A 16,870-nucleotide genomic window follows, 5' to 3' on the forward strand; every position below is an offset into this window, starting at 1 on the left:
AAAAAAAAAAACATGTACTCATTACCTTGCTCATGTAACTGTAACCCCTTTGTACATACAGTATTTTCACAATAAAAAACTTAATTTAAAAAAAATTAGTGAGGGCTGGGAAGGTGGCTCGGTGGTAGAGCGCTTGCCTTGCATGCCTGAGGCCCTCAGTTCGATTCCTTAGCACCACATTAGCAAAAAGAAAAAAAAAGCCGGAAGTGGCGCTGTGGCTCAAGTGGTAGAGTGCTAGCCTTGAGCTGAAGAGCTGTGGGACAGCGCCCAGGCCCAGAGTTCAGGCCCCACGACCGGACCAAAAAATATTTAAAAAAACAGAAATGAACAAAGAAATAAAACAAAGACCTCCAGGAATTATGTAGCTAATGAGGTCAAGGGTTAGGTGAAAAACTGAAAGGTCAAACTTCATAAACAAGAGGCATGATCTTCCCAACAGGTAAGATATATAAACACTATTTCCATTTCTGGAAACTTCAGCAAATGTTTACCTTAAGCCCACACTTCAGACTTAGTTGGATTTAGCTTTTTTTTTTTCAGTAGTGGGATTTGAACCCAAGGCCTCATACTTGCTCTCCCATTTGAACCACACACCCAACCCACTTTTGCTGTAGTTATTTTCTCAAATAGGTTCTTGTGTTTTTTGCCTGGGACTGGCTTTGGCTCATAATCCTCTACCTACATTCCCTACATAGCTAGGATTACAAATGGAATTCACCATCCCCTAGCTTGTTTGCCTGGGCTGGTGTTAAACCACAAGCCTCCTGATCTCCACCTCCCAGGTAACCAGGATTACAGGTGTGAGTTACTATATTAGTCCTTCGAGTTGCCTTTTATGTCAGAATAAACATAAATATGGATTGAAGAAGAATGGCAGCTGAGACTAACAACTTGTTTTTTCTTTCCTTGTCTCCGGAAGTCTCACTGTGAGTGTAAGGAACATTACCACAATTTTGTACCTGGAGTGGGGTGCAGTATGATCAACATCTGTGAATCAAAAAACCCATGTCACAGGAATGCAAATTGTACCACCATCATACCAGGCCAAACAAAGTAAGTTTCAGTCTCCCACCGATATCTTTTCCAAATGGATGATGTGATGGCCAGTCAATGTGATACCCTTCCTTCAAGGGGTAGAAGTGTGTTTTATGCAGCCATCTCTCTGCTCCTACTTTACATAGTAGATAAGTACAAGGAGCATAGTAGATACTCATAAGTCTATGTTTAATCAGTGAGGTGCTCGGCAGTTATTTCTTTTAGAATGAGAGCTCTCCAGAATGTTGACCCAGCCTGACGTGGTCGGCTGGAGGAAACAGAAATCACACGAGAAATCACATGGGAAAGCAACTGGTATGGTTATTGCAGGAGCTCAATTGCTATTGTCCAGGAAGTGTTGCTTGTGAGTGTTGTGAACAAGACTGAGAAAGTTCTTTTGCACACAAGGTATTTCCTGGACTCGGGTTTCAGAACAGGAAAAGATTTATATGTAAAATCCTAGGCAGAAGCAACTCATGTGGTCGAAAGAGAAGACTATCTGGAGTTTAAGGATCTGGGCTTGGCTGTGGTACCTACCAGAAGCATGACCTTAGGCAGGTGACACCTCCTCTCTGGCCTCAGTTTCTCTCTATACAAGTGAACATAAGAATACCTACTCCAAAATGGGAGGGGGAGTGACAATTTCATGAGCAAATGGAACCCAAGAACCACATAAGAACATGGCAAGAACTATTAAGCTGGGGAGCTGTGTTTGAATGAGAGATTGGACAGAAGCTAGAACCCACGTCCTTTGACCTTCCCAGACTGTCTCTGTGTCACTTGGCCCTCATGGTACTCAGCCTCTGCAAAGAGGATTCATGCTTGCTCCCCTTGTGAGCTCCAAACCAGGGTAACACTGAATGGTGCAACCCAACGGCACCGCTGCACTTTCCAAGGCCTTGTCTATCTTCCGTGATGGAGGGGTCATCGGTGCGGAGATTTGCCCAGACAGATCTTGTTAGCACTGTGTTCTGTCTGGTCAGTGCACTCACTAGGCATGGAGTAGAAAGAACTTTGATATCAAAACACCCATCTTTGTATCCCGGCTCTGCCACCTGCCCGCTCACAACTAATCATCCTGATAGTTCAACTAAAAAGGGGGAGAAGAGCAGTTCCCACCAGGGCTAAGAGGTCATGTGAAGGGCCAAAGGACAAGTTAGGAGGCCCCCACAGCTCTCTAGGCAAAAGGAGACACCCTCTGAGCAGTTTGATCCACAAACTGATTGACAAGAGATGTGTGGGACCATATTTAGACGCTCAACTGGATTCATGAGGGGGGAAGCGGGGAGGGGGCAGGATGGAGCTGTTTAAATTCCACAGCTCCCCATGAGTCACATCTGTGGTATGGAATGACCACAACAACCCTGTCACAGCCGTCTCCCTCTATCAATCCTTTCTGGAACATTCTCCTACCTCGTGTTGGCTCTCCCCTCATCCCTCACCACCACCCTGAGCCCCCAGCCACATCTCCAGTATCCTGGCTAATGTCACCATCCCATGCACCTTGTCAACCTCTGCCAGCTGTCAACTCCTACTCCTGGCAATAGCCAACCCTATTCACGGCCAGCTGAGCACGAAACCGCCAGGTGTCACACAAGCTTTCTGTTACCATGTTGATGGGCTGAAATTGGCCCAGCTGGGAGGGCAAACTGTGGAAACTGGAAAGTGCTATAACTTAGGGCCCCCATCCCCACCCCCAGAGCTAGAAGTTCCACATTTGCCAACACAACACTGCTTGGCACATCTTTTAACTCTTTCTTAGGCAGTGAAACCATCATCTAAAAATGTCGATGACTTTAGTAGTTATGCACTCATTTCTGTTGGCTATGCTGTCTATTTAGTTCAATCCCTACTCTACAAGTGTTCATTACCAACTATGGCCCACATTGTAGCACAAACAAAGCCATGAGAAATCTTCGCTCTGGCTGCATGGGGAGGCAAACGTTCGTCACATCACCACACAGATCAGGATAAAATCACAGCTGTAACTTCTGCTGCCCCGAAGGGCTTCATGAAGGTATGGATCAGGGATCACTTCCTCAGTGAGCGGAGGCATCAGAGAGGCCTCAGCTAGAAGGGAGCCGGTGGGGAAGCATGTCCTGAGCTGATCAGCTCTGAGAATTTGCTGTCCTATAGGCTGGTTTCAGTTGAAATTCTGCAGTGGGCCCCTAAAATCTATAGTTATAATAAATGCTCCAAGTGATTCTGATTTGTATGGTATCGGTGTGTGTGTGTGTGTGTGTGTGTCCCTTCTCTTCCACTCTTCTCTTTTCCTCTCCCTTACTCTCTTCTTGAACTCACAGCCCGATGCTCTCATTGGGCTTTTTTGCTCAAGGCTTTTTGTTGGTTAACTGGAGATGAAAGTCTATTAAACTTTCTTCCCAGGCTAGCTTGGAATTGCATTCCTCAGATGTCAGCCTCCTGAGTATCTGGGATTACAGACTTGAGACACGGACACCCGGCTACATGGTCTGTGGAGCTTTTAAATATACTCAAGCAGAGAGCTCCCAAAAATACCTAGTGTTTATAAATGTGCCTGATTTATTAGGCATCCTGTTCTGGAAGGCCCCGTTTCTGTTAAGCTCTTAACTCCTCACTGTCTACCCCTCTCTTGGCCTTGTCTTCTCTACATCTGGACTTTGTTTCCCCAGCTGTGAAAGGAGGCCTGGGGCTATGTAATCTCGGTAGTCATGGCTCGAAGACTCTGAGAATGTGGTTTTCGTCTTCTCCGCAGATGCACTTGCCGGGAAGGTTATGTGGGTGACGGCTTGTTGTGTTACGGAAATATCATGGAACGGCTCAGAGAATTAAACACTGAGCCCAGAGGAAAATGCCAAGGACGTCTGACCTCTGTCATCTCTCTCCTCGGTATGAAGCAATGGATACAGACTTCCTCCCCAGGGGCATCCATCTTTGGGGCCAAAGCATCAGTGAGACCCAGGATGCAGAAGGGGATGGGCCAGGCCAATACCTTGGAGCTGGCGTTTTTTTAGGGAGATGCCATGCAGGTGGGAGGGAAGAGCAGACAGCTGCTCCCAACGAGACAGCTATTTTCTGAGAAGTCTACCAGGGTGAGAATTTGTAGGCAGAAAGCTGAGACTAGGGTCCTACGCCTCCCAAAGATCGACAGACCAGCAACAACAATAAGAGCTACTTACGTACTAGACCCTTCACCTTTCCCTTGACATTATGGGTCAGTTCTTCGAGGGTGAGCAAAGATTGGCAGATAGCACTGAGGTTGGAATGACTAGGGCCCTGCTCTATGGAGGCATCGTTTGAATTTTGGAATGGTTTTGGTTGTGCAAACTATTGTCCTGATGCCACAAATTATCTAGGTCATATCCCAGGCTCCCTGGGGCAGGGTGAGAGTTTAAAATGCCCTCATGCATTTGCTTGCAAATCCTTGAGAATGAATATTTAAAACCAATCATAGAATTAGGCAAGACATCCATCAAACATGAATATGCCCAATTAACAAAATAAAACAAAACACACAAAAAACACCCCACAGATGACCAATTAACAGAAGCCCTACATCATCAGGATTTATGTTGGTATTTACCAGTCACCAAAGATGACTTCTCAGAAAACACACACACAGGCATAATGGTGCATACCTATAATCCCAATTACTTGAGAGGTAGAGACAGGCGGATGACAAGTTCCAAGCCAGCCTGGCCAATGTTAACAAGACTTTATTTCAACAAAACATAAAAGGGGCCCTGGAACTGGCCCAAGCTGTAGAGCACATACAGGAGGACTTGGGTTTACCAAAGAAGAGCAGGAGGAAGAAGAGGAAGAGGAGGAGGAGGTGCAGATGGAGGAGGATCTGCAAGCCTATGCCATACATTCTTGGCATAATATTAATCTGTATTTGCATACATATCTTGTTCTACAAGGAACCCAGTGTTACTGGCACACCGTGGGCCCGGGCCATGATCTGTCATCTCCTCGCACCCTGATGGCCCAGCTTCCCTGGAGTGATGAACTAGACTAGTTTCATCATTTGCAAGACCAGTGTAAAATGAAAAATGTAAAGTCCTTCATTCAAGTAATAAACATTCCAATATGGCAAGAGGCGAGCATCAAGCCTAGGTGTGGAGCTCTTCTGAGCTGGTCTTAGATAGAACCCAGAGTTGTTGCTCACTGAAAGGATGACATCTCCAAAAGCCAGGCACAGGTCAGGGATTCTGGGGCTGTCAGAGGAACTTGCCATGGCTAACTAGCTCATTCTAGAATGTCCTGGAAGCCAAGGCTGTAGCTGCAGAAAAACTCTTAGTGCCTCATATGGAACTTGTCAGGACCAAGGCCTCATGGTACTGAATCTCAGGGCTGTGCAAAGCAATTAAAACGAGTAAGGAAACAGTCACAGTGCTAGTACTGCCTTGATTTACTCCATGTGTTGCTGACCATCGGTGTTTCCTTCCTATGTGTGTTTCTGTGCCGAAGATGAAGTGTATGCCTGGCCTCTAAGTAGCCTGGGACCATTCACAGTGCTGCTACCATCAGACAGCGCCTTCAAAGCATCTGATGTGAGTATGTAAAATCACCTACATGCGTGTGCAAATGCAGAGAGCCTGAACAGGCTGAATCCTCTTCTTTTTTTTCTTTTTTTTTTAATTGTAAAAATACCGTACAGAGGGGTTACAATTACACAGGCAAGGTAATGAGTACATTTCTTATCAAGCATTATTGCCTCCTCCTTTGTTTCCCCTTCCTATCCCTTCCCATCCTCCCCTGCCCCCCCACCCAATCCTCCCCGCCCACCACACACATACCAAAGTTGTAAAGTTCGTTTTCAACATAACAACTTGTAGATCTCATTGTTGCAATGGGTCCACCTGTATCCCTATTTAAGCAATTTCTCTCCTCTTCTATTTAACGTTGGTTCTTACTTGTAATCCTAGCTACTTGGGTGGCTGAGATCTGAGGATCAATGTTCAAAGCCAAGCCTTAGCAGGAGAGTTGCAAGAGTCTTACCTCTAGTTAACCACCAAAGAGCCAAAAGTAGAGCTGTGGCTTCAGTGGCAGAACATTTGTCTGGAAAATACCAGACCCTAGGTTCCAACCTCAACACTGCCCCCCCCAAAAAAAAGTATAGATTTGGTCCATCAATCCACTTTATTTGTTCTTTTCATGAAATTTCCAACTATTTCAGTCTAACACTCTTCCTCTATTCAAGTGTCAGGGTTTAGTCTAGGGCGGCGGCTCCCATGATAGGGCACCAGGCAGGGCCTCCAGCCCTCACAATGCCACCATCTTTGAGGCCCACTCCACCCCTGATTATACTCAGGAAATACCATCTGTATCAGAAAGAGGTCAAAGATAGGCCCTAGAGTACCCTGGCTTTGATGCATTATAAAACACATTTTCAAACCCCAGCCCTCTGTCCCTCTTTTCTTAGGTAAGAGCACTCTTGATGGATAAAGAGGCTGCTAAGTACTTCGTGAAACTCCACATCATTGCTGGGCAGATGAGCACAGAGCAGATGAACCGCACAGACACCTTCTACACCTTAACTGGGAAGTCTGGGGAGATCTTCAGTGCAGACAGGGTAAGCATTTCTCAGAATTGTACTCCTGGAGTTCTAGGCCAAAAGGACCCAGCTCAGGCTTCCATGTGTCAGATTCCACCCCTCACCCCAGTATGCCAAATTAAGATACAAGAAGGATGAAGACAGAGAAAAACATTCCTATACTGCACCAGCAAACCACAAGGAGAGGCAGAGCTATCTTCAGTGTCCACAGAGGGGCTGTAGGTTTCAATAGAGAAAGAATTGGGGCAGGGGTTAACAGTATGCAGGGTTACTGACCAGTCCTGCCAGAGGGATGGATGGTGTGGTGGTCAGAGGTGCTCAGAGGCTTGGTTTGGTTGATCATCATCTCTCACTAGGGCCTGGTCATGATTTTACCAAGAAAGTCATGGTTGCCTGGGTAATACTGTAACTTCAATTGTTGTCACGGGGTGTTATCATCTTTCTTGGCATCCCAGGTGGCTGCAAGCTGGCTACTCACAGCAGACTGAGATAAAATTAAAAGAGGGATATCAAGCTTTGCTCCTGCTTTCCCTTGCAGACCCAAGTAGAGAACTTTTTTCCAGCCAGACCAGTCTCTAGATGCACGGTACCCTCCCAGGACTAAGCCGTCTGTCAAGCCAGTGCCCAAAGCCTCCTTGACATTCATGTGTGGAGTTGGTGATCTTTTGTTACTCCCTGTTGGTCAGACAAGTAGCAGAGAGCAATACCAATGCCATGGGGAGGGGTATGCTGGTGCAAAAATGGGGTTCCCGGTGTTTGATTTGGATCATGTTTATTTTGGTTACTGGAGCTGATCTAGCCAATGCTTTAGTGCTGTTTTCTTTTTTTAAAAAAAATCTTGCCCTTCCCCTTTGCATGACTGGAAGTTCAAGGGACTCATCAACAAAATGTTGTGTGTCTTTGGCCTGCACTACTTTATAGTGCCTAATAGCTGAGTTTGCTATATCACCAAGAGTCCTGTCGATGCTAACCACCAGGACAAGTAATTTATTTTTGCCCATGTAAGACTCAGAAGAGCCTGTAAGAAAGGTTCCACCAAGAATCTCCATTTTTCCTGTTGGACACGGTAAGTGCCAGAGCCTAGAGTCCAATGTGAGTCTGTCTGACTCCAAAACCCACCACCTTAACCTTAACAGTCTGCTATATTGAGTATCTCACAATGGACAGTTAGACAGGTAGATGTTAGACAGATAGGCAGAAGATAGACAGGTGATAAGTAAATAAGTGGTAGATAGATGATAGATGATTGATTGATATAGTTAAAAAGTTAAATAATATAATCGATGATATATAAATTGTAGAGAGAGAGAGATAGGCAGGCAGGCAGACAGACAGACAGACAGACAGATAAATAGATAGATAGATAGATAGATAGATAGATAGATAGATAGATAGATAGATAGATAGATAGATAGATAGATAGATAGATAGATAGAAAGAAAGATAGATAGATAGATAAGAGTGAGATTTCTTCCTACACCCAGGACATGGTTCTTTTAGCTCATTTATTCATTGAACAAATATTTACTAAGTCTCTACTTGGAAGGGTTTCATGAAAAGGAAAAGGAATTAGTTTTTCCTTTAGTAAATACTGTACCAAGTGTCTTTTCTGTGTAGTATACTAAAGCAAGCGAAGCATTAGGGCAAAAGGAACAGCTCTACCCAGCTGGAGCTTGCAGTTCATTGGAGGAGAGCACTTTAAAACCTTATCGGTGTTATATATCTGATAGTCACATAGCTTTATCTCACTGACCTTAACAGAAACTATATGAAGAGAACCAAGAAGACATCTTCATGTTGGTTGGGTCATGTGACTTGCTCAGAATCTCACAAGCCATGAAGAGGGCAGCACCAAGGACTCTGGACTTCTGGCTTTTTGTCCATCAATGCTTGCTCCTTTCAGAACACTATACTATAAATACTTTATCTTTCTTTGATATTTTAGGATGGCCAACTTAGGCTTAAGCTCTATGGGGGCAAAAAGAAGGTACAAATTGTACAGGGGAACATCGTTGCTGCCAACGGGCTCATACACATCCTTGACCAAGCCATGGACAGCATACAGCCCACGTTTGTGAGCAACACCAAGGTGAGACACTTCAGGGAAAAGTGATGCCCACCCGAATCTGCCTGCCTTGGCTGCATTCTGGAAGGAAGTGCTTCTCATATGTGCTTGCCCTTCCTTCGGCCAGGAAGATCTCAAGCTAAGAGATAGAATTGCTATTTTTCAAATAAAGTTCTGAGTCTTTATGCAAAGGGCAATGAAGGCACACTCAGTAAGTAGAAAAAGCCTGGATAGGCCAGGCGCCAGTGGCTCAGGCCTGTAATCCTAGCTACTCAGGAGGCTGAGATCTGAGGATCGCAGTTCAAAGCCAGCCTGGGCACAAAAGTCTGTGAGACTCTTATCTCCAATAAACCACTCAGAAAACTGGAAGTGGTGCTGTGGCTCAACTGGTAGAGTGATAGCCTTAAGCTAAAGAGCTGAAGGACAGTGCCCCAGACGAGAGTTCAAGTCCCATGACCGACAAAAAGAGAAAAAAGAAAAGAAAAGAAAAAAACCTGGATAAGTTTTAACCTCTTTTTATGGTACAAGCCTATAAAATTCCAGCTATGTAGGAAGCAGAGATGAGAGGATCATGGTTGTAGTCTAGTCTGGGGGGAAAAAAAAGTTAGTAAGACCCTACCTCAAAATTCAAGCTAGGTGTGGTGGTTCATGCCTATAATTAAAATTATATAGAAGATGGAATAGGAGAATCACAACCCAAGGCCCATCCTGGGAAAAAAAAAGGTTGAGACATTACCTGAACAAGAAATAAGAAAGAACTGGGTATGTGGCTCAGGGGGTAGAGTATTGTCAACCCTGCCAATGACGTACACTTGAATATACCACACATCAGGTAAAAGAGACAGAGCCACAAGGTCTTGAGTTCAAACCCTGGTACAATCAATGGATAAAATAACATTTTTAGAATGTGTGGCAGATTGACCAGGTTCTTTTATATGCACATATAACACATAAGCTCTTTCCTAAATCCCTCTGTTTTCCTCAATGACTTTTTCTTTCATTTTTCCTAAATCATTTTATTTTAAACTAAATGTCTCTTTTTCAGCAAACCATCATGATGATGTTACAACCAAAATACAGCAAGTTCGTGTCTTTGTTGGAGGTATGTACCCTTCCTGAATTTCTGGGGTAAAAAATGCTTCTTAAGTTTTCTATAAAATTTAGCAAGACTATATAAAGTCTAAGTACTTTCTGGAGAAATTCTTAAGTTTTAAGTTTGAGGTTGATCAGGGCATAAAATTTTATTTCTTTATTATTATTAATGTACTTTATTGTTATTACAAAGGAAGTACAGAGGGATTACAATGACATGAGTTGGGTAATGAGCACATTTCCTTTCATACAGTGACTTCTGTTCCCTTATTCTCTCCTAGTCCCTCCCCGCTGTCTCCATCCATGAGTTGTGTAGTTCTTTTTCATCAGTGTGAGTTCCACTGATGTACTTTTCCACTCTTTTTCCCCTCAAGTTCTGTATCCTCTCCTCAACTCTTCCAATGATATACACTTGAATACACCATACATAGAGTGAAGAAAGAATCATCAAAAGCTAAAAAAAAAAAGAGGTCTCTTATTTCCATATCTTGGAGTTCGTTTCAATGTGTATATTCCTTATATAAATATGAAGAGGCACTTAGGCATTATACCTTTGTGTTTCTCTCCTAAAGGTATCCTCTTTTGGTTTTACTGTGTGTGAGTATCTAGGATCTTATATAATTTATCATATCTCAGTGTATGTTAGATCTAATTTCCGCATATCAGAGAGAATATATGTCTTTCATCTTCTGATCTTGTCTAACCTCATCTATTTGTTCTAGCTCCATCCATTTCCCTGCAAATGACATTATTGTATTCTTTCTGATGGCTGTGTAAAATTCCTTTGGGTATAGATTCCACATTTTTGTATCTCCTCTATTGTGGGGCATCTGGGCTGTTTCCATATCTTGGCTATTGTGAATAGTGCAACAATGAACATGGATGTGCAGGTGTCTTTATCATTTCCTGGCTCATGATGCCAAGGAGTGATATGGCTGGGTCATAGAGTAGGTCTATGTTTAGTTTTTTAAGGAATCTCCAGACTGCTGTCCAGAGTGGTTATACTAGTTTACGTTCCCACCAACCATGCAGTAGGGTTCCTTTTCCCCCACATCCCCACCAACATTTGTTACTGTTCAAATTCACTATGTTGGCCAAGCTACCTGGGGTGAGATGGAATCTCAGAGTTGTTTTGATTTGCATTTCCTTTATGACCAGGGATGATGAGCATTTCCTCATATGTTTCTTTGCCATTCTTACCTCTTCTTCTGAGAAGTCTCTCCTTAGCTACCTTGCCCATGCAGTGATTGGTTTATCAGGTTTGGGTTTATCAGGTTAGTTTCTTGAGCTCCTTGTATATATTGGGTATTAGGCCTTTGTCTGGATATATTGATGGTAAAGATCTTCTCCCAGTTTGTTGGCTGGCTTTCTAGTTTAGTAATTACATCCATAGCTGTGCAGAAACTTTTCCTGTTGATGTAGTCCCACTTGTCAAGTCTCTCTCCTATCTGTTGTGCCTCTGGGACTCTATTCAAGAAGTTTCTACCTATAAGTTCTAATGTTTCTCCTAGTCACTCTTGCAGTAGTCTCAAGGTTTCAGGTCTGGTGTTGAAGTCTTTGATTCACCTTGAATTGATATTAGTGCATGGTAACAAACAGGATTCACTTTTAGTTTTCTGCATATGGACGCTCAGTTGTCCCAACACCAATTAGTAAAGAGGATATTTTTTCCCCACTCTATGTCTTTGGCTCCCTTATCAAATATCAGATGACTGTATGTATGTGGTTTTATTTCTGGGTCTTCTAATCTGTTCCATTAATCTTCTGGTCTATTTTGTGCCAATACTAAGCTGGTTTTGTTACTATAGCTCTGTAGTAGAGTTTGAGGTCTGATATTGTGATACCACCCACATTGCTTTTTTTTTTGCCTAGAATTGCTTTGGTTATTTTAGGTCTTTTATTGTTCCACATGAATTTTTGGATTGTTTTATCTAATTCAGTAAAGAATGTCATCGGGATTTTTATGGGGATTGCATTGAATTTGTATATCATTTTTGGCAAAATGGCCATTTTCATAATATTCATTCTACCTATATATGAACATTGATGGTCTTTCCATTTCCTGGCGTCCTTTGATTTCTTTCTTCGGATTTTTGTAGTTTTTTGCTATAAAGATCTTTTACATCTTTCGTTAGGTTAATTCCTTCATATTCTTTTTTTGAGACTATTGCAAATGGAGTTGTTTGCATGATTTCCATTTCTGATTGTACATTGTTGGCATACTGCAAGGCTATTAGTTTTTGTGGATTAATTTTATATCCTTCTACTTTGCCAAAGTGGCTCATCAGCTCTAGAAGCATGGGGATGGAGTTTGTGTGGGTCATTTAGGTATAAGATCATGCCATCTGCCAATAGGGACAGTTTGATTTCTTCATTCCCTATGTGAATTATGTACTTTTCCTGCCTTATTGCTCTGGCTAGGAATTCCAGAACTATACTGAAGAGGATTGGAGATAGTGGACATCGTGGCCTTGTTCCTGATTTTAGGCGAAATGGTTTTAGTTTTTTCCACATTCAGTATGATGTTGGCTGTTAGTCTATCATATATAGCCTTTGTTATTTTATGGAATGTTCCCTCTACTCCTAGCTCCTCCAAAGCTTTTAACATGAATGGATTTTGTATTTTATCAAAGGCTTTTTCTGCATCTATCAGCTGATCATGTGGTTCTTGTTCTTGGCTCTGTTAGCCTGTTTAATTATATTTATTGATTTGCATGTATTAAACCAACTTTGCATCTGTGGGATGAAGTCTACATGGTTATAATGTATGATTTTTTTTATCTTTTCTGGATTCTGTTCTACTTTATTGAAGAGCTTTGCATCTATTTTCACCAGAAAAATTGGTCTGTGGTTCTTTTTGTTGTTGTTGTTGGATCTTTACCTGGTTTGGGGATGAGTGTGATATTGGCTTCATAGAATAAGTTTGGAATTTCTCTCTGTGTTTCTATTTCATGGAAAAGCTTGAGGTATATTGCTGTACATTCATCTTTAAAAGTCTTATAGAATTCAGTGATGTTAGTTCATCTTTAAAAGTCTCTTAGAATTCAGTGGTGAATCCATCCAAGCCTGAGCCTTTCATTATTGGAAGACTTCTGATTTCTTCCTTAATCTCCTTGCATGTTACTGGCTTGTTAAACTGATTTTTATCTTCATGGGTCAGCTTAGGCAGTTTGTATGTCTCTAGAAATTTGTCCATTTCTGCCAGGTTTTCCGTCTTTAGGGGGGAGCAGTAGATTTTGAAAGTAGTCCTTTATAATCATTTGGATTTTCTTTTTTAATTTTATTTTATTGTAAATATGCTGTACAGAGGGGTTACAGTTACATGAGTAAGGTAATGAGTACATTTCTTGTCAAACATTTGGATTTCTGAATGTTTATTGTAATTTCTCCTGTGGCAACTCTGATTTTGTTTGAGTCTCATCTCTTCTTTTCTTCATCAATCTTGCTAGTGGTCTAAAGAACCAGCTTTTTGTTTAATTGATTTTATGCATAGTTTTTCTTAGTTCCTATTTTGTTGATTTCTGCCCTAATCTTTGTTCTCTCTGTCTAGTAGTTTAGATTTGATTTGTTCTTGGTTTTTTGTTTGTTTGTTTTGCTGTATGCCAGAGGTTCCATTGTGATTTGTTTTCATTTTCATTGAATTTTAAAACCTTTCTAATTTCTTCCTTAATTTCTTCTGTGACCCAGGTGTTATTCAGTAGTGTGCTATTCAATCTCCATGTGTTTGAGTGATTTCTACAACATGTTTTGTTGTTAAACTACTTTGATTCCACTGTAGTTAAACAGAATGCAAGGAGTTATGTCAATCTTCTTGTGTTTGCTTAGGTTCTTTGTGTGTACTATGATATAATCTATTTTGGAGAATGTTTCATGGGCTGCTGAGAAGAATGTGAATTGGGTCATTGTTGGGTGGAATACCCTGTAGATATCTGTTAAGTCCATTTGGGTAATGCTGTCGTTTAATTCAGAGGTTTCTTTGCTTATCTTTTGTTGGTTGACTTGTCCTTTGATGAGAGTGGAGTATTAAAATCTCCCACTATTATGGTATTGGGTTCTATCATGTTCTGTAAGTCCACAAGTATTTGTTTAACATATTTAGGTGCTTCATTGTTCGGTGCATAGTGACCACTGGGATTTCTTCTTCATGGATCATTCCCTTTATTTATATGTAATGACATTTCTTGTCTCTTTGTACATTTTAATGAAAAATCTATTTTATCAGATGTCAATATGACTACTCCTGTCTTCTTGCAGGATGCATTTTCATGGAAGATCTTTTTCCATCCTGTCACTAAGAATTTGTTTTTATCATTGACCATAAGATGGGTCTCTTGGAGGCAACATATGGATGGATCAGGTTTTTCTGCTGGCAGCCAGGGCTGCAGAGGACACAGGGTCCAGTACCCCAGGATTGGTCTGGTGTTCTTCCTCTGGAAGCAGATGGGTGGCTTCTTTGTCCTCTTCAAGCATGGTGTCCCATCTCAGGCAGGAGGGAGGGACCCAGGCCAAGCACTCTGGGTCACTGCCAGTGCTGGTGTCTGGTGCAGAGTGGGGTCCCCAGCAGGGTACTCCAAGTTCCTGACATTGGTTCTGGGCTGAGCAGCAGCGTTGTGAAGGTTTTCTGGCTCTGGATGCTATGATCTCACTGTTGATCTGTGTCACTGTCTGCGCTGGTTGGGGTCCCAGGATGGAGGGTAGGGGGAAGACACTTTGCAGTTTTCCATCCTTGTATATGTTAGGTATAAGTTCTTTGTTGTTGTGATTCTATATTTGTTTATATTTTTCTTGTTGTCAGTCTCTTGGGATGAAGTGCATGTCAGAACCCTAAATCTCTGATTTGAGAGAGCTGGGGTGATTCCTATTGCTTTGTTGCCATCTGAACTTTAATTCTTAAATGCAGGAAGCCAATATGGGGCATTCCTTGGATGAGGATGGACCATACACCGTTTTTGTTCCAAGCAATGAAGCACTAGAGAGCATGAAGGATGGTACTCTTGACTACCTCCTTTCTCCACAGGTATTGTGTCCTACTGGCTCTGATGACTCTGTTAGCATCAATGCTTCAATCTACCCCTATATTAGCTTTTGCTAAACTACAGTATTAAGTAGTACAAGTATCACCACTTATATAGCCACAACCAAGGCAGACATCACTAGTCAATTACAGTGACTTCGAACTCTTCAATAGAGTTCCAACTAGCTATGATTGGTCTATTACACTTGGTGTAGGAAATAACACCTATTTACAACTGCTGTCCCAAGTGGTTGGTTTGATTTGTTTGATGTCTTCTAATGTTTCTGAGTAGTAAACTCATAAATTTAACTTCTTTACAACTCTAAAACCACCTAGAGAATATACCTAAATTAGGCAATCCAGGCCTAGGCTAAGTGTTCAACCATACTCCAGCTTTTCTTGATGAATGGGTCAATAGTAATTGTTACTTACATAGATGCTGGGAGGATTAAATATACATGCTCTATATTTTTTAGAACAGACTCTGTCACAGAGTAAAGACTGTGTAAATGTTATTTGGAATTTTTATCATCCTGGGTTTTCCAGCTATTTAGCCAGCAGAAAACCCCAGTACAAATATATATTTTTTTCTGAGTCATATTTTTATAACTAAATATACAAAATCATTTAAAGGATTCTCATGAAAAGGCTAGTGTAGTGTTTTCTTCATTGACTAAAGAAGTATTTTGGTGTTTTTGCAGGGTTCTCGGAAACTTCTGGAACTCGTCAGATACCACATTATTCCATTTACCCAGGTTGGCCTCACGCGTCCTGATACTACTATTTCCTTGCTTTCAAGATATCAGTTCCTAGTCTTAAATTTCAATATTTTGATGTCAGAGAAACTTGTGACTTTTTAAAAAATCTGCAGCTCTGGGCAAGTAGCCATTAAATAATGACTTTCTTATCAAAATCTTCAAAGTCACAAAGAACTCCTGACATCAAAGCTCCCATTATTTCTTCCCTGAAGCGTAAAGACTGTTAGCCTCGGGACTCTGTGCATTGCTCCAAATTTCTCCCTTGCTGTCTTTTTTGCAGCTGGAAGTGGCCAACGTTGTGTCCACTCCCCACATCAGGAGCATGGCCAATCAGAACATCCAGTTTAACACAACCAGCAACGTAAGTGGAAGCCCACAACTGGGATCTGTAGACTTCTGCCTTTTTAATCTGACAACAACCCCCATCAGGTTACCCTGCCTCTACACTAATCTGCAGGCTTAACATCTCCTTAAATCCATCCATTAGGCAATCAACAATCAATAAAATGCTTCATGACAAATGACAATGAGTGCCCAGAAGGCTGTGAAAGCACCCAGCAGGAGTCTGAGAAGGGCTTCACAAAGGTGGTGCAGCTCAGACTGGCTCTGAAGGATGAGGGCAATGAACTTGGCAGGAATGAATAGAAAAGAATTTTGAGAAGAAGGGAAAGCATGTACAAAGGCTCTGAAGTAGAGGGAACATGACATTCTTAAGAAACTCTGTATGTGAATGAATGGATCTTCACTTGGCCATAGGAAGGTAGAACAATGTGCCCAAGGCACATGAGCTGTAGAGGTGAAATAGCTCTACCTCTATCCAACTCAGGCTGTGTAGGGGCCTTTATTCAAGGACATACTGGTTTGGTGTCAAGAGTCCATTCAACAAATACAGTCACTTCCTGTTGGCCAAACCCCTCCAATAGCAACCTTCCTTCTGATGAAAACAAGTGATGTAAGAAGGCTTTTGACTGAGGGCGTTATATTTGCATCGAGATAGATATTATTATCTTTAAGTGGTCTTACAAAGGAGTTACAATGCATTTTGACAAATGTCACTTTTTCCAACATTCTCACCCATTGCTCCCCTCCCCTCACTCTTCTTAATTTTGCAGGAGATCTGTTGGATTCTTGATCACATTTCCCCCTCTTCTCTTCTTTCATCCCCGACTTTCCCCGTTACCTCAACCCACCTCTTTCAAGTAACCACTTCCTGGTGTTTTATTTTGCTGAACTTTGATTTTTGCCTTTCTATGGAACTACACCATTTGAGATCTTCCTTGAATTGACTGTATGTCAGTGCATACATTTGTCTACACTTGCATACCACCCAACCTACTACTTATGAGTTTGTAAGCTAAATCTTGCTTCCA

At 41.9% G+C, this 16,870-nt stretch overlaps 1 protein-coding gene across 1 annotated transcript in view; it reads left to right on the forward strand.

The window, feature by feature from the left end:
* Stab2 (stabilin 2) overlaps positions 1-16,870 on the forward strand; it is a 143,538-nt gene that overhangs the window by 34,446 nt on the left and 92,222 nt on the right. The window contains exons 7-15 of the mRNA XM_013019092.1: positions 920-1,053; positions 3,770-3,903; positions 5,485-5,567; positions 6,440-6,589; positions 8,517-8,660; positions 9,682-9,738; positions 14,629-14,745; positions 15,444-15,497; positions 15,781-15,861. Of these exons, the coding sequence (XP_012874546.1) occupies positions 920-1,053; positions 3,770-3,903; positions 5,485-5,567; positions 6,440-6,589; positions 8,517-8,660; positions 9,682-9,738; positions 14,629-14,745; positions 15,444-15,497; positions 15,781-15,861 (954 nt within the window). The remainder of the gene's footprint in view (positions 1-919; positions 1,054-3,769; positions 3,904-5,484; positions 5,568-6,439; positions 6,590-8,516; positions 8,661-9,681; positions 9,739-14,628; positions 14,746-15,443; positions 15,498-15,780; positions 15,862-16,870) is intronic.

This window comes from Dipodomys ordii, unplaced genomic scaffold, assembly GCF_000151885.1.
Source record: "Dipodomys ordii isolate 6190 unplaced genomic scaffold, Dord_2.0 Scaffold3, whole genome shotgun sequence".
In the NCBI taxonomy this organism is placed as follows: domain Eukaryota; kingdom Metazoa; phylum Chordata; class Mammalia; order Rodentia; family Heteromyidae; genus Dipodomys; species Dipodomys ordii.